A 22624-nucleotide genomic window follows, 5' to 3' on the forward strand; every position below is an offset into this window, starting at 1 on the left:
GAGTATTGCGCAATCATTGTGTAACAGCCGAAACGAGTGTTGCGCAATCATTGTGCATCACAGAGTCGGACTTGGTGAATATACATTTTCTCCAATTTCCAAAGTTGTAGAAATTGCAAGTTAACATATATAAGGAGGGTAGTTGGTTGAAGGTGCATATGCGGACCATGTACCAAGTAAGCTTCATAACCTAGCCGAAAGAGTATAAATGACGTGTAAGCCTCATTTATAGCTGCGTAGCCTTTCCAATGGGGCATATGATGTGAATGCATCACTATGCCATGTTGCGGACCCGATAATGCACAACCTTTTTGCATTTGGACGAAACGGACTATACGGACTAGGCCATTACCATTATTGCTAGCGCACGTTCTTGTAATCGAGTTGGATTTAGTTGCTTGTCCCTTCGAGGATGAACTACAGTCTGTGCTTGATCCCTTTAGAGTAGGGAAGGGTACGTAGGCATCCGCAATGAGTTGCAACATTGCCGGTCCAACATTTTGTTGCTCGTATCATCTATTTGATAGATGATTGCGACACATTGGCCTCTCATATCATCTGGCTCGGTAGCTCGACACAGGAGATGATTGTGGCCAAACTTGATGAGACAAGTTGATGCAAATGAGAATCTATAGCCTATATGGAGGTAAAAACCCGAGTGTTTTAATTTAGCTCAAGACGGGTCTAAATTGATTAGAAAAGGCCCAACGATCAAGACATGATCCACGCATCACGGTCTTAGAATTTTAGCCAAATTCCATCGTTTAGGGCCTCAAAAGGTCGTTTTTGCCGTTTTGAGAAAGTTTTATTTCCTTAATAAACCCTATACGGAACAAGGGTAAGTTGAAACGATGTGTAAGTTAATTTAGCTGCATCATGCTCCACGGGCATGCTTGCAAGGGTAAATGAACGTGCATTTGTTAGTTTTAAGGCCCACTAAGTAGCATCATCATGGCGCATCGGGGAAGTTATGGCATGTGCAGTCATTTATTTGATGGAAAATAGGATGAAATCTTTTATTTGACAAGGATAAAGTCTATCATGTCGTTATGCAAATAGTAATGGAAAATAGAATAGATCCTTGTATGTTATCCACGGTATTGATCTTCATTGATCCATTTTGTTATGTTTTACCGTGAAGGCTCCATTGTGTATCTTATGTTGAGCAACTTACAACTATGTGGATTAATATTGGCCTTGTTGGTTGTTCCATGAGATGTTATATTTTGAGCATTCTTGCACTAAATTAATCATCTTGATTGGTTATTTAGTTATTTTCTCCGAAAGTCTTCTTTTGTCGAGCAAAATCTTTTGACAATTAAATTGATTGCTTCGGTGATTAGTTTGTTTGTGTATTCCAATTAGATTAATTATAGGTTCTCTTGTAATTAATCTAGTTGAATTTTTCGTATATTCTGTAAGGTTTTCCTTATGTTGAGTATTTGAACGATTAAGGTAGTCATCTCCGTGTGGTTATCTTAGTCGTAGATCCGTGAGTTTTCTTATGTTGAGCACAATCAATTAAATTGATCACTTTTGTGGTTTGATTTAGTTGCGTATTCCGATTAAATTAATCATGGGTTTACTTGTGATTAATTTGGTTGAGTTTTGGATACAGAAAATCATTTCCATGGTTTTTGGTGTCCAATTAAAAAATCCTTTTTTTCTTTCGAAATTAAGGTCGCTCTTGTTGTTCTTTCGAAATGGGGGAGAGTTCTTTTGAACTTGTGCTTAATGGTAATATCTTGCGGTGTGTGCGGATGTGAAATTTTATAGGGGTTACCTTGTATCTTAAAACTCCTTGATGAATGCATTTAGCTTCGGCTTTATTATTGCATCTAAATTAAGTTGGTATGTATTTTTTCTTTTAGTCTCTGAAATATCTCTTGTGGAAATTTCATTATGATCCCGTTCTTTTACCTTTGCCAATTTTATTGACAAAAAGGGGGAGAAATAATGTAGTTCACACTACAAATACACATGGTTTTCAGATCATTGTGTAAGGGGGAGTGGTTTCCATGATCGAGATGGAGTATCGACTAAGGGGGAGTGATACATATCACCATAGTATTGTGGTTAAAGTCGTGATGCAATTGGACTTTGATGTTACATAATGATACTACGACACTGTATAATAATGATCGAGAATCTCGATTTCTCTCATTGTTATAGATACGGATCTTCAACAACGGTGGTGCTAAACTTACAACCTTTGGGGATCATTGGAGTACTTGGAAGGACGAAGATTTCAAGGAATGTTGAAGATTAGACTATGGAATAGGAGCCACTAAAGGTTATCTTTTTTGTATTCCATATGTATTAACAGTTTTTCACTAAAATTGACAAAGGGGGAGATTATTAGAGCATAGCTCGGTCGACCTCGCATGCGTTTCTATATCAAGCATGTTTGTCAATGTTAGTGATCAAAACTATGAGTCTTGAATTCTAGTCTATTATATCTAAGTCTCAGACTAGGATAGAAAAGTGTAGTTGAGCTCAAGGACTTCATGGAGATTCATCATACAACGACGAAGATCTACTCAAGGGACCGTGGAACTTCATCAACAAAAAGGTATGTGGATACTTGAACTTATCTATCACTCAAAAGTCTATATATTCTATCTCCTACTTCTTATGAGAAAAAAAGTCGTATGCTATATATACTGGATCATACACATTTGACATTTCGAGCTGAGTATTCACAACTTATCTTTTTCTCGAAATCCTGTGTTGGTAAAGCGTTTCGCTTTGATCAAGTTTATCTTCACCTAGTGACGAAAGTCATGAAAAGTTTCAATTACTTTGCGAATTTCTCTGACGTGAAACGGTCTGTGAATAACGGCTATATAACGTCCTATGAGAATGTCTGAATGATTGGAATGAGAGTTTAGATTACATAACCATGTATTCCTTAATCCGAAGTTTTCGAACTTTGTTGATTGAGAGAAACCGGAGGAATTGGCTTTGCCAAGTCCGCGAACTGACAGAAGTTCTCTTGCCGAGAATTTCTGCTGAGATTTTCCAAAAACTCGTTTGCGTGTTTAGTCCACGAACTCAGTCCGCGAACCTAGTCTGCGAACTGGCGGAAGTCTCTTTGCCGAGATTTTCTGCTGAGTTTGGAAAACTCTGCTGGTTGCCTTAAGTCCGCGAACTTGTTTGTGTGCTTAAGTGGTTATGATCTAAATACGTGTTCTGAACATGAAACTTAAATTACTAAGGAATGCTTTATGCAAGCCGTGGCTATAAAGTTCATGAACCGATTCAATCGAATCGAATCATCTTTGTTTCAATTGTGTCTTGTGTAGTTACATAAGATCTCGTAGCAATTGAACAACTCTCTAACTAGTTCATTTGAGTCAATTGAACTAGTTATGGTGAAGAAGAACTAGGTTAATATGAATTGCTCATATGGTTAACCTTTTGGGTTACTATGTTGAACCAACATACACGTACACGTTTGGGCATGGTTTTCACAAACCAAGTAAACGTCTACCCAAGTGTGTGTGACAAGCTAAGTTTTCGATCTAATGGTTGAGAAATATTAGATTGAATCTAAATCAGGTTTTCATCTAACGGTGACTATGGATTGCTTTGTAACTAAGGAAAAACCCTGATTTGAAGGCTATATAAATGAGACATCTAGCATTGTGCAAAACTAATCCCCACACGTATGTGTGATACTAGTGCGCTCGCTAGAGTCGATTCTCCTTTAACCTTTGGTTTTCTTCTCTAAAACAAGGTTAACGACTTAAAGACTTCATTGGGATTGTGAAGCCAGACCGATACTACTTTTATCGTAGTTGTGTGATCTGATCTTGCATCTTCTATCGTACGAGTACAATCTATTGATTGGCTTGAGATCGTGAGAGTTCTCCGATAGGCAAGATAAAGAAGTCACAAACATCTTCGTCTCACTGTTTGTGATTCTCGACAAACCGCTTGTGTAGTCAAGAAGGATTGTTGAGAGGTGATTGATTAATCTAGGTTGTTCTTCGGGAATATAAGACCGGATTATCAATTGGTTTCTGTTCACCTTGATTTTATATCTTAAGACGGAACAAAAACCTAGGATTTTTCTGTGGGAGACACATTTATCCTTTGATAGACTTTTCTGTGTGAGACAGATTTGTTTATTATCAAGTCTACGATTTTGGGTTGCAGCAACTCTTAGTTGTGGGTGAGATCAGCTAAGGGAATCAAGTGCGCAGTATCCTGCTGGGATCAGAGGCGTAGGAGTACAACTGTACCTTGAATTAGTGGGAGACTGATTGGGGTTCAACTATAGTCCAGTCCGAAGTTAGCTTGTAGTAGGCTAGTGTCTGTAGCGGCTTAATACAGTGTGTATTCAATCTGGACTAGGTCCCGGGGTTTTTCTGCATTTGCGGTTTCCTTGTTAACAAAACTTACGGTGTCTGTGTTATTTCTTTTCCGCATTATATATTTTATATAATTGAAAATATACAGGTTGTGCGTCAAATATCATCAATTGGAAATCCAACCTTTGGTTGTTGATTGATATTGATTGATCCATGGGCATTGGTCTTTGATACGTTCAAGTTAACTCTCTTTGATAAAGACTCGCAGATTTCCATTTGCTTAAGTAAAGATCAAATCGAGAGATTGAGATATAAACTCTTTGATATATCTTTTTATTGATTGAGTCTAACTGTATAGTTGATTCTCATAAAAAGTATATTGGAGTTTTTTCATACAGATTGCTAAGCGAAATATTGGGTGGTGTTGTTAGACCCCCGCTTTTTCAGTTTTCATGTGAGATGGAGTATTGACTAAGGGGGAGTGATACATATCACCATAGTATTACTGTTGAAGTTGTGATACAATTGGACTTTGACACTATATAATAATACTATGACATTGTATTACAATGATCGATACCGATGTTTTCTCATTGTTATAGCTACGGATCTTCAACAACGGTGATGCTAAACTTACAACCTTTGGGATCATTGGAGTACTTGGAAGTGACGAAGATTTCGAGGAATGTTGAAAATTAGACATGTGGAATAGGAGCTACTAAAGTTTCATTATCTTTTTTTTATTCCATATGTATTGATAGTTTTGTCACTAAAATTGACAAAAGTGGATATTGTTAGAGCACTGCTCGGTCAAACTCGCATGTGTTGCTATCTCTAGCATGTTTGTCAATGTTAGTGATCAAAATTATAAGTCTTGATTTTGTAGTCTCTTATAGCTAAGTCTCGGACTAGGATAGTAAGTGTAGTTGGGCTCAAGGACTTCATGGCGATTTATCATAGAAGTAGAAGATCTACTCAAGGAACCGGTGGAACTTCTCGACAAAAAGGTATGTGCAGACTTGAACTTATCTGTCACTCAAAAGTCTATCTATTCTATCTTCTACTCTTTGAGACAAAATTCGTATGCTATATATATAGACTCGATCATACACGTTTTGTATTTCGAGCCGATTATACCTCGCCTACCTATATCTCGAAATATGTGTTGGTAAGCTTTTCGCTTCGACCAAGTTTATCTTTACCCAGTGACGAAAGTCATGAATGTTTCAATCACCTTGAAAATTGCTTTGACGAGAAGTAGTGTAGCAACTATATAACGTCCTCTAAGAATGTTAAAATAAATTGACTTTTCCAGTTATTATCTATAGCCCATGAAATTAGAAGGCCGATCTATAGCCCATGAAATTAGAGGAGCAAATTAGATCGGCCTTCTAATTTCATGGGCTATAGATAATAACTGGAAAAGTCAATTTATTTTAACAAGTTTTAACCGTTCATGGTAATCCATAAAAGAATTTCATTCTAATCCTTTCTTTTTTAAAGATTTTAATAGCTCGGTGGAAACTTCTAATGAGAGGTTTTTTTTGTATTTATCCATGACACTGTTTGTCAATCATCTCTGCTGTGTGCATTTCGTGAAAAGGAATCAAGAAGTTGTGGTGAAAACCAAGAACAAATTGATATAACACTAATTCTGATTATCAAGTTGCTAAAGACAAAACTTAATGAAATTTGTTTTTTCTTGCCGTTTGTAAGCACATGGATTTGGCCAGAACGGAAGACATGAGAATGGGGCTTCAGATGATGACAAGCCGAAGCCACCATTGACAATGCCGTGACAAGCAGAGACCGCCAGTAACGATGACGTGGCACCAGTGGGCTGCCTTCAGAAGATGACTAGCGGTTGCCTAAATAATCCCAACTGTAATAGTACACGTGTACGGATAATGATAGATAGAAGATTTACTAGAAAAAGGAATTAGGGTACCCCTGTACGGTATTTTCATATCAGGCTTTGCCTATAAAAACAGAGCAATGCCTCAGAGAGAGATAGAGCTTTTTAGAGAATTGTACTGTGTATTAGGATTAGTTTCCACATAAGTCTACGATAATTAAAGGGTGTTTACACCGGTATCCATTTGTACAGAGAATAGAAAAACCAAGAACATTGTAAAATTTTCTTGAAGGGAAGTGCTAATCACGAAAGAAGGGAAGATGGATATATCTGAAAATACTTTAAGGGTTTGAGGCGATGAACGAGTTGCATTCCTTTTCAATCTAGTCCAGCTTAATTTCATGGGCTATAGATAATAACCGAAAATGTCAAATTTAATTTATTAGTTAACTTGGTTGACTAAATCTTATGGGGTTATCAATAATAAAACCATGGGCTACATTTAAAAAGATCCTTTTGCTTTTCCAATGCTTAAGCTTTTTTTTTTTTTTCTTTTTTTTAGAGAAAAAGCTTAGGCCTATAAGGCACTTAAGACTCAAATATAGTGTTGGTATTGGCGTTGGTAGCATAAGTGCCACTTAACCTGCCAGCATTGTTTTTACAAAAAAGAGCTAAATTGAAAGCATCCATGTTTTATTGTCTTTGGATGATATTAAGATTCAATAAAACAAAACATATTGGATGAATACCCAAACTTGGACTATTTTCTTCTTCTTCATCAGGACAGTTTCTTCTTTCGTGGTACTAATATGAAATCTTCCTGTAACCGCTTCGTGATATAGTAATTTGAAACGAGCTAGAGTCTCCATTTCCTCAACAGATATGGTAACGTTTGTGTGCTGCAGATCTTTGGCCCATTGGAAAGCTAGATCTGCCCATTCTGTTGCTCCTTCTACTCCATAGTATCCTGGATGTCCTATGATTCCAGTAATGTTTCCTGCAAAATCTGTCATTATCAGAGTAGTGTAGTATAATAATGTGGCAGGATCTTGTAGTGTGCATATGTTGATATTACTTCCAAACTCCGCTGTAGTATTCATCGTGTAGGAAGAAATATTATATTGGGATGTTGTATTAGTTTCCTCGGGCAAGAGAGGAAAACTGTTCATAATATGCCCATGCATATGACGAACTCTATTATGATTACATAAGTTGTGAGACCCGGATCCTTTACACGGGCTTAACTGAGCCCGTTTGGTAAGTTTTTTTTTTTAATAGTTCCTCGGTGCTCAAGACACTGTATGTGATGTCTATAAAAACTAGTGGATGTTTAAATCCGAAACCTAAGTTCCTTTAATAGTTGTGTAACCTTAGTCTAGGTTCTCCTTAGTAGAAATTGGCAGCTCCTAACCAAAATGTAGGTTCTTAGGACCCAAGCCATGCACACGAACGCGTGTCATATGTTTGGGGAACAATCTTGGTATAGGGGCGGCAAGAAATGGTAGAGGGGCGGCAAGGGTGATAAAAATGTCCCTATTATTGGTTAGGGGGTGTCCTATGGGGTTGTTAATTGACTAGATTACCCTTTTAACCTCAAATGGATTAATTTACCCTTACTTCTGTGGTTGAAAAGACTGAATCGTTCTTCCCATTATTAACCCAATTGAAACTCAAAATCAAAACTGTTTTTTTCAACTTTACTTCATCTTCTCTTCTCATCCTCTCCACCACCATTAAAACTGATTTTTCATCGTCCTCTTCGATTAATTAGCGAGTTGAAAAATTGATAATCGTTGATTTGAAACTATATTAGAGATGCCGAAGAAGAAGGTTGACGAAGATTGTAGTCGTTCTAATGATCCAAATCCTCCATTAGGTCAAAAACATCAATTTGAAACTCCTCAACCGTCAAAATCAAGCACAATGACTTATTTGAGGTATGTTTCGAAAAACCTAGTTAGGGTTTAGTTTATTGTTTGATTTAAGTTAGTTTTGTATCAAAAATTAGGGTTTTAGATCGAAATTGAAATTGAAAACTGAATTTTGCATGCGAGTTACGGTTGAAAATAACCCAGATACCAACCGTACCTGAATAATTTGAAGAACTTACGGTTGTTAACTACCCAAACACGAACCGTACTTTATTTTTTTTGAGAAATCTGTTAATGTTCGGTTGGTAACGAAACCTTAGTTACGAACCGTACTTTCTTCTGTATGTTTCATAGATTTTTTACGGTTCATATTTGCATCCCACTTACGAACCGTACTTGGGTACGGTATGTAACTTAATGACAGTTACCAACCGTACATCATTCTGTATGTTAGAATTTTTTGAAGTAGTGATGTACGGTTCGAAACTAGAGTTGAATTACCAACCGTTGTTTAGGTACGGTTGGTCACAATTCCTTATTTACAAACCGTAATGTGTTACGGTTTGTATTTTGTCTCTTATTACGAACCTTATATAAACCTACTCCCCAATTTTTTTTGTTTTTTTGTTTTCTATATTATTTGTTCTACGCTTAGAAAATCAATCAATTGTAATGCTTGTGTAGGAATCCTGATAGGGTGAAGAAAAAGAGAGGAAATGACTTAACCCCGATTGATTATACGCCTATCCCTCGCGGTGACAAGCATTTAGGTGTAGATAATAGAGGCATCCACAAGAATGAGAAGAAGAAGGAGAAGAATAAGTTTGAAATTAAGTTGAGGGAACAACCTGTGGATGAATCTGGAGTTGAGTTAGAAGGAGTGGAACATAATGATCAAGAAGAGGTCGCAGTCCAAACTAACCGTGAAGGCAACGAAAATGAAATTGTAGAGGAAGAAACTAATGAAGCTGAAGAAGAATCTAAAGAAACCGGTGATGATGGAGAGGAGGAAGAGTCTTCAAATGATGAAGACGAGGAAGAGGAAGCAAATGATGAAGAGGAGGAAGATGATGAAAATGAAGAGGAAGAAAATACCAAGAAAATGATGAAGAGTCTTCAAACAAATACTTCACAACACTTGGATAACCTCCTTTCCAATGAGCCACTAACATACGAGCTCTATCCTCATATTCATCCACGGTGATAGAATAGGTCAAGGCTCTCCACTCCGTTTTGAAACTTTCACATTTTATTTCCGCCAACTTGTCATCATTCTTAAATTTCTCTTTTGCTTCATCTTGTTTATGTAACGGTAGTTTCTTTATTCTTTCCATTTCGCTTTTTCGTGTTGGACGGACAAGACGCATGCACTTAGTTTCAATATTTTTCCACAAGTGGAACGTGCAAAGAAGGTTATGAGCTTCCTGGAAAACCATCCTTATTGCATTCAACAAAGCTTGATCCTTGTCGATAATAATCACCTTTGGAGTATATCCCTCTACGTAGAATAACTTCACTTGATTTAGTGCCCACACATAGCTCTCTTCGAGCTCATCTTTCAAGAAGCAAAAACCAACACTAAAAGGAGCCTTGGTAAAAGTTTGCCCGACGATGTTGAACAACGACATCTCAAACTTGTTGGTGATGTGCAATCCATTAAAAGCACTTGATGAGAGCACCGTGCCAACTTCACAAACTCAGGATTAGCCAATAAAAGATATCTTATTCGTCCTTTCTCATCATCATCGTGGAAAACCGAGTAATCATGCAACTCCCCCAAATGTATTAATTGTTGCATTTCGTTCCTTCGCTCCCATTTCTTAGCCTTCAATTTTTTTCTTGCATTGTAGATGTTATCCAAAGTAGAAGCATTTTGTGAGTTTTTTTCCCTTTAAGTGAGCGAGGATATCAATAGGCTTCATACGAATTTCTGTCAGTGATTCTACGATCTTCTCTTCTTCTTCGGTAAGACGTCCAACATAAGCGTGTGATAGCAAACTATCCGGTATAGGGTGGTTATGACTACCACATACAACTTTCTCCAAAAACCACCTTTCTGCTGCGTTCTTTTTAAAATGAAGCTTGAAGGGGCATCGGGTCTTCTTACTGAAAGTAGTTTTCTTCCTCTTTGTCTTTGCTACTTGCAAGGTATCCTTTTTTGCGTGGCTTCTATGTTGTCCACTACACTCGCAAACCATTTGAAAGGCATTATCACTAGTGGTACCATTACAAACTATGATACACATAATCAACTTTCCTCGTTCTCTAGCCTACTTCTTTGCATCGTCTTTCTCCTCCCATGTCTCCTCGGTTAAATAGTGAGAGCTAGAATCTTTGATGAGAAGTTCATTTGTTAAAGGTTGGTCATCCATTATGGGAGGTACATCCCCGATCTAGACAAAAATATAGCCACATTAGTCTAAACAAGACACAAAAACAAAAAATTGTATACATGTACGGTTGGTAACGACATAAGATATACAAACCGTAAATTTAGTACGGTTGGTTATTACAAACACTTAAGAACCGTAAGTTTGGTACAGTTTGTAACTTTTGTATTCTAACCAACCGTAACTACATCAAAATAAAATAAAAAACATACAAAGCCATTTACGGTTGGTCGCGAAAATACATAACAAACCGTAACAGGTGTTATGGTTTGTAACTAATTCTTACCTACCAACTGTAATTAGTGCAGTAAATACAGCCATGCACATGATGGGTTACGGTTGGTAACTAATGCATGAAATATCCAACCGTAACTAAGGTACGGTTCGTATCAAATTTTTTTTACCAACAGTAACTGGTATTACGATTGGGTTTTTCCCCAAATTGAACCAGTTACGGTTGGAATTATATAATTTTCTAACCGTAACTGCTAGTTACGGTTGGTAACTAGCTTATTTCCAACCGTATGTTCTTCTAAAAATTTTAAAATTTTTAGAAATCATGGACTTAGATTTTAAAATCTGGGGTTGTTTCCCAGTTCTGTTTATACTATCTAGTTCTTTTTAAATGCTTGTGTTAAATTTGTGCATACATGCTACAGATTGAATAATGTATTTATTACGCCCCAGTGGTAGCAGGAGATATGGGTGTGTTGGATTTCAATATCAGGGGAAGAGGATCTATAAAAAGGACCTCAAATAAGCATCAGGAGATACCCCTCACAAGTAATAAGACCGCACAATTACACATCAACTGTTTGTCTGAGGTCCTGAAAAAAGTTAGCAATAATGGGCTAATTTTGTGGCTAGCTTGCATAAGAATTTAACTGGGTTCATTTTCCATCAGAGGTAAGTGATTTTGTATCTTTGGTAAAATTACACTTCATTGCATATTGTGTGAAATTGCTACTATAGCTTGTTTAGTGAGAGAGCCATGGAAAGTTTTTGACTAAATTAATCATTTAGAATGTGCGTCTTGAATTGTTTCATTAATTTTGGGATGCACTTGTATGCGTTCTTACAGAATGTCTAAATGAAGACTAGTTTTGGTTGGTTGGGGAGTACTCAACTGAGTCCCCTGAATTAGCACCGTGTCCCTAAATGTGAACCACTTATTATCCTCACACGTATTAGTCTTGAGTAATGGTATCTGATATTGACTACATGGCTTCGAAAGATAGACAGTTGAGGAAACCGCTAGAGTTTTGGTGATACCGGGTATGATCTTAGTGTACTTACGGTATCGTTTGGATTTGTATCGATCTCGGTAACATTTCTAATGGTAGCTAGTTTTTAAATTAGGTAGTGTCATTTGAAAGCCTGTACAGAACTTAGGTGGGCAGTCCGGGTGCTGTGTGCTTAGAGTTTTGGCTTATTTTTCTTCTTTAATCCTTATTGGTTGTCATTTGCTTTCGTAATTGCTGATACTAGCAAGTTGTACATAACTTCATCTTTTTTTGCGAGAATATATGGAGTAGGGACTGGGCAATATAAAGACGATACGTTTCACTGAGTAGTGCGTTAAATAATGTTTTATAGATTTTCTTGAAGTTTACTGAATGATTTTCCTTTAAATGCATTTACATTCTAGAATTGGCGGATACGACGATGGGGAGATGGACCAATCTTTATGGTTTTACTATTTTTGTTTAGTATCTTTCTGTTTGGACGGACAGCCGTAGATAGTAAACTCTTGAACCTTAGTCCCATCAGCTTCAGAATTGAAATTTAGGAGTGACCGGTTAGTTCTGTCTACACTCTTACATTTCTTTAGGTGATTAATCTCATCTCACTTTTAGTATATCAGATTCATTTTAGGAAGATGGTCATCGAAACGAGACGATTTTGTATATATTTATTATTTTTACACCAGAGTGTACTAATATGGGTACCTTTAGTTGTTCGGATACTGTTACCATGAAATGGGTTGGACTTGTATGCAGTTTTTTATATTCATGATACTATTAGTACTGTGACAAGATGGAGATAGTTGCTGCTAAGGTGTGCAGTTCATAGTATCTAAACAAACAATGACGAACTACGGTCATGCTTGATCCCTTCGAGCAACGGAGAGGGTATGTAGTCAGCCACTATGCGGTTTATATCATCTAAAAGTGTCGGTTACTGCTTTGCCGTTCATACCATCTATTCAGAGATGGTTGCAATCTTGGCAAGTATATATCATTGGCAACTGGCCAATGATGGCTGGTAACCAGAACTACCTTAATTTTGGCAACTGGCAGTCTGTTATTTTTGGGCAATTGGTCCATGTTAATTGTGGCAACTGGCCGTCTGTTACTTTTGGGCAATTGGCCCGTGTTAATTGTGGCAACTGGCCGTCTGTTACTTTTGGAATTGGCCCGTGTTAATTGTGGCAACTGGCCGTCTGTTATTTTTGAGCAATTGGCTTGTGTTAATTGTGGCAACTGGCCATCTGTTATCTTTGGGAAATTGGCCCGTGTTAATTTTGGCAACTGGCAGACTGTTACTTTTGGGCAATTGGTCCGTGTTAATTTTTGCAACTACCGACTCCTATTTTTTGAAATTGGGACCCTTGTCGAATTTTATGAGCATTATGGTATGTGACATATGCTCATGGAATTCTTACTTTGAGACTAACGAGATTTCTACAGTGTGCAGGATTATGAATGAACAAAATTTCTTTAGTGGCGTATCAGAGGTCTGGAGCTTGCCAAGAGATCCGTAACCCAACCCGCTGGAAGCAAAAACTCTCTGGTCCGTCACATAAGTGTTGCTTAATGCGGAGAGAAGTTATTCCCGCATTAGGCTGAATTTGTTGGAAAATGAGATCACGTCTCGCTTTCCAGATATACCAACAAGTAGTTGCATAGATATTGCAGTTCGAACTAGTAGTTCCAGGTTGAAACCAGGAATTCAACCATTCAATGAAGATGGTATTACTGTCAAAATGGGAGTTAATGGAGCCCAAAACCTCCTGCCAGACCAGAATGGCAACTGGACAGTTTAAGAACATATGAGACATGGTTTCTGCTTCACCACTATTGCAAACAATGCGTATAGGATTGATGTAATGAAGAATGCTAGTTTTTTTTGCATTGGTGGGAAGAATTCCATGAACACATTTCCAAAGAAAAATTATGATAACTGGTGCCACTTCCATGTTCCAGATAGCTTCCCAGTTTCCTGTAGTGGTGTCATTTATGTAGAGGTTTTCAATTTTTTCCTTGTATAATTCTTTGACAGAGAAAACGCCTTTATCATTGAGATCCCATATTATTCTATCTTCTTCATTTGGATGAGTCTGTAAATAGGCAATCACTGCAGCCTTGTCAATGCTAAAGTAAGTAAGAATTAGAGATGCATCCCAAGTTCCATCTGGTAGAAGTAAGGACTCTAAAATTTCAATATTATGTGGGAAATTCTGTGGTTTTGGCTGTTTCAAAGAGGTGTTGGGAATCCAAATGTCTTCCCATATCTTTATCTTTTTCCCATTTACAATTCTCCAGAGAGAGTGATGTTGTATGTTGTTGATGCCTTCTAGGATTCCTTTCCAAACCCATGAATCTCCATCCTTAGATTTTGTATCCATGTTGAGAACATTCCTGCCTAAGAGATATTTGGCATCCATGAGATTAAACCATAGAGAGTCTTTGTCCTGCTCAAGCCTCCATCCAATTTTTGTTGTCATAGAGTTTTTGAAGAGTTCCATATTTATAAATCCTAATCCCCCTAGGTCTTTGGGTTTGCACACTGCCGCCCAAGCTTTAGGGTAGTATCCAGAAGGATTTTCTATATTTTTTCCCCAGAAAAAATCTCTTTGAAGGTTGTTGATGTCTTTGCAGGTTTTCTTAGGTACCTTGAAACAGTTTATCTGATATATGCATGCTGAGGAAGTGACAGACTTGATGAGAACTTCTCTTTCAGCAGGGTTTAGAGGAGTATTTTTCCAGCTGGAGAGTCTCAGCTTCAACTTTTCCACTCCAGGCTTGAAAGAATTTATTTTGCTTCTATGGGTGAAAATTGGTGAGCCTAAGTATTTATCATCCAGTTGAATTATTTGAACTCCCATGGAACTGCTGATTTGAGGGATGAGGTATGGATTGGTGTTATTGCTGAAAAAGACTCCATACTTGTTGAAATTGATTAGATTCCCAGAAGTGCTACCAAAGATTTGGAGAATCTTCATTATGTTTTGAGCTTCCATCAAATTGGCTTTGCAGAATATCATGCAGTCATCAGCAAAAAGGAGATGGCTGATAGATGGTGCAGCTTTGCATATTTTGATACCAATGATGATGCCTAGCTCCTCAGCATAAAGAAGGGTTCTTGACAGAGCTTCCATGCAGAATAGAAACAAATAAGGTGATAGAGGGTCTCCTTGTCTTAGCCCTTTGGAAGGTTTGAAGAATTTGTCAGGAGAGCCATTAATGAGAACAACAGAGGTGGAGGTTGAGATACACTGTAAGATTTTGTTGCACCATTTCTCATCAAAGACTATTTTCTTCATAATAGTAATGAGAAAGGTCCAGTCCACTCTATCAAATTCTTTTGCCATATCTATTTTGATGCCCATTGAACCAACTTTCCCTTTTTTTCCTCTTTTTGATCTCACAGAGTGAATGATTTCATGAGCAATAACTATGTTTTCAGAGATTTGTCTTCCAGGGATAAAAGCTGACTGATAAGGAGATATGAGTTTGTTCAGGTAGGGTTTCATTCTTTGGGCTAGAAGTTTGGATATGATTTTATAAGTGGTGTTGCATAGGCTGATTGGCATGAAATGACTAGGAGAGGTTGGGGTGTCAATTTTGGGAATGAGAGCTATAAAAGTGGCATTCATCTCCTTAAGTAAGTGACCTGAGGAGAAGAAGTGTTGAACCATTTTGACAATATAATTTCCAATGATATCCCAATTAATTTTGAAGAAGTTTGGAGGGAAACCATCTGGACCAGGAGCCTTGTCATTTGCCATGCTGAATAAGATGGCTTTAATTTCAGCAGGCTCTGGTTTTCTATTGAGCATTAGGTTGTCCTCAGTGGTTATGGCTAGAGGAATGGGGTTGAGTATTTCTGAGGAAGTATTGATGGTTTCAGCAATTGCCATCTGAGAAAAATGGTTGGTGAAGCAGTTCTTGATATCTTGATAGTCAGTGATCCAATTGCGATCTCCATCTTGAATAGTATCAATTTTATTTCTTCTTGTTCTACTCTTATTGGCTATGTGGAAGCACTACACCATTTTTAGGGATTCACAACGAAATCTGGACGTTGCTGACTGGGTTGCAACGGCAGATCGACGTTGCAAAACACGGCGTTGCATTTTTTCGCAACGGCATAAGCTCCGTTGCGGCTCTCGGTCAGCAACGGTGATTCGCAACGACAAGTGCCATTGCGACGCTATTTATTCGCAACAGAGATCTGTCGTTGCTAAGCTGTTTTGAATTACAGGAATACCCCTACCCAGAACTAAATGTTATTGGTTCTGGTTCTAATTTAGCAACAGATTACAGACGTTGCTAATATTTTGCAACATAAAAAAAAAGGTCAAGTCTTCATTGACCTGGTCAAAATCCATTTCGCCCATATTTACCCCCTGCAGTTACCTAGTTCCCCATATTCATCATTTCCACAGATATACAAACTATGTCACTCATTACAAAACTGTAGTATATTATGAAAAAAGGATTCTTCAACTGAAATTAACAATAAGTATGAGTATTTGATACAAATGTATATTAAGTATGTATCACAACAAACTAGTGTACACATAGAAACTTACTTAGTTCCTATGTTCAGTTTATAGAAAGTTACGAAATTCCTAAGTTCTCCCAACTTAAATCACTATAAGGAAATACTACATGGAAACTTACAAATCTTGCAGCTGCTAAGGGACCTAATGGCTGCTTTGTTCTCCAACCTTTCTGATCTCACAACATAGCATCATTCAATTAACCTGCGAACAAACTAACAAATTAGATTATATTGAATTGTGCTGCAGTCCTTCAATGTCCTCTATCATGTGATAATACAATGAATTAGACAGAATGCAGATCAGATAAAACGAATCATACTATGCAATAATACAGATAACTGATGTGTAGCAGGTCAAATCTTGATACTATAGAAAATTATTTAGGAGGTATGCCGCGGCGGTCTGAGTTCTGGAGAGATCAAGAGAAAATGATATTCGTGGGAAACACAATCTTTCATTCCAGTCGATTTTGGAAGCTACAGAGTGCTCACAACAACACATCATAAAGTACGTGCACTACTGCTTTACTGTGTTATTATTTTTCAATAGGTATGAAGGTTCAGAAACAGGAAAAACTCTTACCGTCTTCTATGGATTTCCAGAATTTCATCACCTAACTTCTTCTCTTCCTTAAGTGATCCTCATTCTACTCTATCAAACAGATGCACGAGAGCCTTTCTGGTATAAGTGGGAAAAAAAACATTTTAGAAACAATAAGTTGTTAAGATAGTTCAAATTATATGCCTAGAGGTGGAGTCTTGTTACCTGTCGGGAGAAAATATTTTTCTATGCACCAGAAAAATCCTGTGTCCCTCAACTGCCCTTGCTATGTTTCCAGAGTATGAAGGAATAAAAACATCACTTTCAACCGACACAATGTAATCAAGTTCCTCAACTGATGCTATTTTTTCCTGTGAAAAAGTCGGCACGAGAGTGGGGTGTTCTCTCTGCATAAGAAATAAGGGATGAGGTCAAACATGAGGGTGACGATGAAGCAACAACATAAAATGCGTAATCTCCTTTCGATCAAAACACTTATTCTGTGATTAACATTGCATTTATCCTAACATAAACAACAAAAAGGGCACAATTTGATTTCTACCATTACAGTCATAGTACCTGATCAAGGTTAGTTCATCATCCTCATCCGAAGACAGACCATGTGTGCATCCATCGAAAGCAAGCATATCCTTCTCATATCGTAAGTGTAAGGAGATGTACAGACCATAGTCTGATCAAATATCATATGATATAACAAAAATCATCATTACTTCAATAGTTTAAAACTTACAATGATAAGTGACAAAATTAAAACACTTTACTTCAGATTTGAAAACCAATATTAATAATTGTTCCCATAATCAAAATGCGGCCTGGCTATATTGAAACTTAGAACCAATCAAGGAACAACAACCAACACAAGGAAACTTTACCAAAACAAAGTACTATACCAAGTAGATAGGGTTGGAACTGTAACTATACTAAATCCATTCCATTAAATTGATATATCTACTTTAGTTATAAATGAATACAACCAAACAATAAAGCTAATTGGCTATCCAAACCATAAAAACATACACTTTCTATGCAATTAAAGCTACATGTTAGAATTCATGTGTATATCATGAATTTGATATATCCCCTTCAATTCTAACATGTAGCTTCAACTGAGTCCCAGCGGTAGGGTTCTCGAAGGCCTTAGGTTCACCACTAGGACCATTTTTATCATGCTTACTGAGATTCTATCAAAATAAAAATCAGACTTACAAAAACTATAAAGTTCAGTCCATATAAACTTATAAAAATCTCTAAGTTCAGAAAGTATACAAACTTATAAAAATTCTTAAGTTCAGACCATACAACGTATACAAATTTCTAAGTTAAGAAATTATTATCATGCTCACTGAGATGCTATTATCATCAAACTTCAGCTAAACAATATAAAAGAAACCAAAATAATCAAAACAATTTCATAGTTGGATATACCTTCTTAGTTTCCTAAACCAGTTCTTCTTCAAACTCTAATGAACTGAACTTCAGCTCTTCAATCTTGACAAACCCTAACATGGAAGAAAAAGGGCATTAGATTCAGATAAAGAACAAACCATAAAATGGAAAGAAAATATAAAAGGAACCAAAATAATCAAAACAATTTCATAGTTATACACTGTAGCACCCCTTTTTCACTAAACAACATATAGTACACTAACTCTAATACCTCAGGTGATAGCTACCATAAGCTAAGCCTAAAAATGGCTGATTTTAGATTTAAAGGAAAAGTATAACATGGCTCTTCAAAATAAAATTAACAACGATTATAAGGACCTGACTAATTACAGACGGAACGTGCTGACATTAGAAAGTATAGAAATGAATCATTCATTTCAAGACATGCCAAGTACTTTAACTGGACTCTAAAAGTTATAAGAAATATACATGATCACCTAATTTACAATGTGGTGTTTGATATTACATATATACACTCGAGAGTTAGAGACTACTTACAATCAACCCAAGAAAAATACCTTCAATAAAAGTTACATAAAACAGACAAGTTATAAGAAACATTTGACCCACTGAAATAAACAATCAAGTACCCAAAATATTTAAAGAACATCAACACATACATAACACTTATGTATATGGAATTTACTCCTCCTTCAAACAATGTATAATATTCAATGCCAAATTCCAGCACCTAGATAGTAATACTGTGGTGTATCGCCCTAGCCATAGCATAAAAGCTCGAAAGAAGTAGTTATAAATGGAGGAGCAGAGTTCCTATATACCACAGATGGAAACTATTGTTTCCCATAACATTCATACATGCAAGCAACATATAAGGTCCTTTCTAAGTAATAGAAAAGCCAAAAGAATCAACATGATTTCAGTGAATCAAAAAGCAGCAATGTATGAATTTGTTTAGATGCATAAATATAGTTTTGTAAAGAGGCATTAAAGGTTATAAAAGAGTAATGTAAGTTCCAACCTCAATCCGCTATACAACCCTTACCCTCTGTTGTCCGCTTATCAAATCCAATAACACCTTAACCAAATAGAAGTTAAGTTAGAGAAACAGAACAATCTCGCTGAACCTGATCTACAAAATAAAATGAACTGACCTAGCCAAACTATGGAAACAACACAAAGCCCCTCGACGAGGATACTAATATGGATTTACTAAAGAAGGTTCCAAACATTATCAATGGAACTACAACTAATTCGAGATGTGAATAGGTTCAACAGTTACAGAACATGACCGCCAAAAGTGCAATAACAATCGTTTCTGAAACTAACATAGTTCATAGTGCAATAACATAGTTCTTAGTGCAATAATTGAGCTGGATATAAATTACCCTGCTGAGATTGTTGTTCGAAGACATCTAACTTATCAGTAGAAATTTTAGGCTAGATCAAGATACAAAATATCAAACTCATTGAAAATAGCACTGGCGGGAGCGTTGAACAACAGTTACTGAGTGAAATATAGCTCACGCAATAAAGTTCATAGAGGAAAGCTTAAATTCACAAAAGATATGCCTTTTATAGAACCAAATTTCATGAAACGAAGCCTTATTTTAGTTTCCCAAGTGCCCTAAAATCGATCCAAAAGTCACAGGACAACGTACGAAATTTCTGTGATGAAGTGGTTTGCCTCAATTCAAAAGATTTTCTTGTAAAATTCAACAAATGAGGTGACTTAAGACCACTAGATACCTATTTCTAAGCCCTAGCATCACAATTAATACTAATCAAGCTTAGATTAACTTATAAAGGAGGGATAAATTAATTATAGGACTACTACATATACCTTCTTAGTTCTTCCTTCTTCTTCAAACTCTGATGAACTGAAAATGCATTACAACAACTAACCATAAAATTAGTTTATAGTTTACAACCCAAAAATACAAATTAAACCCTAAACTGAAAATACCTCAAAATCCCTAAGAAAGTTAACATAGAACAATATATCAAACTTATACCTTCAATGTTCTTCAGATCTCCAAAGTACTTCAGTTCTTCAATCTTAACAAACCCTAAAATGGAAACAAAAAAATCGTATTAGATTTACATATGAAACCCTAAAATCGAAAGAAATAGAAGAAATCGAAAAACTGAAATTGAAAGAATCAGATTCACAAATGAAATCGAAAAACTGAAATCAAATATTAAACCCTAAAATCAATGGATTTGATAAACTTAAATCAAAATCTCTAAATCTTAGAAATCAAAGTCTCTGAGTCTGAACCCCGAAACTCACAACTGAAACCCTAAATATATCAAAATCTGTAAACCCTAACATAAAAAGTCAAAGATTATATTACACGATGATAAAATTCAGAGATTGAGATGGAGATGGATATGGAGATGTAGAGAAGAAGATGGAGATATAAACCCTAAATAAAGAGCAAATCAGCTGAGCAGATGGAGATGGAGATGTAAATGCAGAGAAGAAGAGAGAGTGAGCCGACAGAGTCTCTACTTGTGGCGGAGAAAAATTAAAATGAAATGAAGAAAGAAATGGATTAAGGGAAGGATATACCTGGATTGGGATTAAGGGTGGAAAAAAAAAAGAATTCTTGACTGAAGTTTGACTGGGGCATGTTTATAAGTCCTAGTGTTCCCGACACGCACGTGGTTCACACACTTGAACACATCGCAGTTGCGATTCGCAACCTCGCTTGTGAGGTTACAAAATTCGAAACGACAAATCTCTGTTGCGAAAAAGAAGGGCGTTTCAATTAGCAACTAAAATTTATCAACAGCCCTTATGCCATTGCAAACCTGGGTTGCGAATCCCTAAAAATGATGTAGTGAAGTAACTTTTGTTATGATCTCCTATCTTGATAAGTTGATCTCTGCTATTGGTTTTCCAGAATTTCTCTTCTATGTCTTGCCATTTTTTAAGTTGTTCTCTAGCATCAACTAGAGTCTGTCCTCTGTCTTCCCCGAAGTAGTAAGTATGGAGCCAGGTTAAGTGTTGCTTGCATTCATCTATGTTGGTTTTGATATTGCCATAGACCTCCTTGTTCCAGACTCCGATATTTAGCTTTATGTTTTTAAGCTTTCTAGCTATAGAAAAAGCACTTGAGCCATGGGTGTATTTTTTCCAGCATTCAGCAATAATTTTCCTGCAATCTTCATGATCTAACCATGGTCCAAAAAATTTGAAAGGAATCTTACCATTTTTGCTGTGGGGATTTGAGTTAAGTAAGATTGGGTGGTGATCAGACCCAATAGCCAACAAATTAGTAATAGTGGTATTTGGAAAAATAGCAATCCAATCATCATTAGCTAGACCTCTATCCAACCTTTGTTCAGTAAGAGCATGGCCCTTTCTTTTATTTGACCAAGTGAAAGGACAACCAGTAAAACCAAGATCAGTAAGATCTAAATTCAGGATATTTTCATTGAATGCAGAGGCTTCATTAGCATCTATGGATGTGTGCTAAACTTTTCAGTATCATGGGGAACCAAATTTAGATCCCTAATTACCAGCCAAGGTAACTTATTAGAGACAGCAGTGGTTTCAAGCTTTTGCCAAGAGTGGAGCTTGGAAGTGGTGTTATAAGGGTTACCATAGTAACCTGTAAATAACCAAATGGGGCTATTGGAAATGCTGATTTTAGCATTGAGATGGTTAATTGAGCAGTCTAATATCTCTAGAGATACATTGGTTTTCCATATTAATGCTAATCCACCAGCAGTGCCACTTGCTCCACCTGGATTGACATACCAGAAATTGCTGATTCCTAACTCATTCACGATTTTCTTGAGTTTATCACTCTTTAGTCTAGTTTCAGATAAGAAGATAATGTCAGGGTTAAGCTTATTGAGCATATCATTAAGGTATCTTTTAGCATCCCTAGTGCCCAGTCCTTGGCAATTCCATGCTAAAGAAGTAAAGAATTGCCAAAAGTAGGACACTGCTGGATACTTAGAGGTAGGCCTTCTTGTGACATTATCATAATGCTTGAAGATAAGGGAAATAACCATGTAAACCATAATGAGATTTTTTAAAAAGGAGTAAGTGAAAGAGTTGAGTGAATATACCATTGTACCAGCAGAAGAGCAATCCAAAATGCAATTATCCAAAGGATAATGAGGGTGTCCATATTCTCCTGAGTTATATCATTCAGATCTTTGTATCTCTTGGTGCTTGCCATTTGCATGATGTTGAGATTAGAATTTGCTTCTGAAAGAGGGCTTCTTTCTCTTGGTATCCATAGTATTACTAGAGGAAGTCTTAAGAGAAGTGTCATCTTGTTCTTCAAAATTATGTTCCTTTTTCTTTGCCTTCCTGGAAGCTTTCTTTTTCTGTTTTGATTCAGCTTCCATGTTTGCTTCGATTTGAGCCAAAGTAGGTAGAGAATTAAAAGGGAAATGTTTTGGGGTATTGG

At 36.7% G+C, this 22624-nt stretch overlaps 1 protein-coding gene across 1 annotated transcript; it reads right to left on the bottom strand.

Moving 5' to 3' along the window:
- Positions 1–16864: 16864 nt before the first annotated feature.
- LOC113358938 lies at positions 16865–22390 on the bottom strand. Its single transcript, XM_026602648.1, has 12 exons — positions 22286–22390; positions 21720–22196; positions 21009–21672; positions 20158–20260; positions 20035–20071; positions 19580–19631; positions 19237–19269; positions 18729–18748; positions 17879–17965; positions 17383–17454; positions 16989–17170; positions 16865–16901 (listed from the first exon to the last, which is right to left on the bottom strand). The coding sequence occupies exons 1-12, from the start codon at positions 22388–22390 to the stop codon at positions 16865–16867; spliced, it is 1869 nt and encodes a 622-aa protein (XP_026458433.1).
- Positions 22391–22624: the final 234 nt, after the last annotated feature.

This window comes from Papaver somniferum, chromosome 3 (assembly GCF_003573695.1).
Source record: "Papaver somniferum cultivar HN1 chromosome 3, ASM357369v1, whole genome shotgun sequence".
NCBI classification, from domain to species: Eukaryota; Viridiplantae; Streptophyta; class Magnoliopsida; order Ranunculales; family Papaveraceae; genus Papaver; species Papaver somniferum.

Bases quoted from the DNA above. Each gene is read 5' to 3' on its own strand.
- LOC113358938 (XM_026602648.1), bottom strand. From the start codon at position 22,390: ATGGCAAGCACCAAGAGATACAAAGATCTGAATGATATAACTCAGGAG. The intron at 22,197-22,285 runs GTACAATGGTAT...CTTATCTTCAAG, and splicing joins TTTGGATTGCTCTTCTGCTG to CATTATGATAATGTCACAAG. The intron at 19,270-19,579 runs GTAATTTATATC...TATTTGGTTAAG, and splicing joins CGAACAACAATCTCAGCAGG to GTGTTATTGGATTTGATAAG.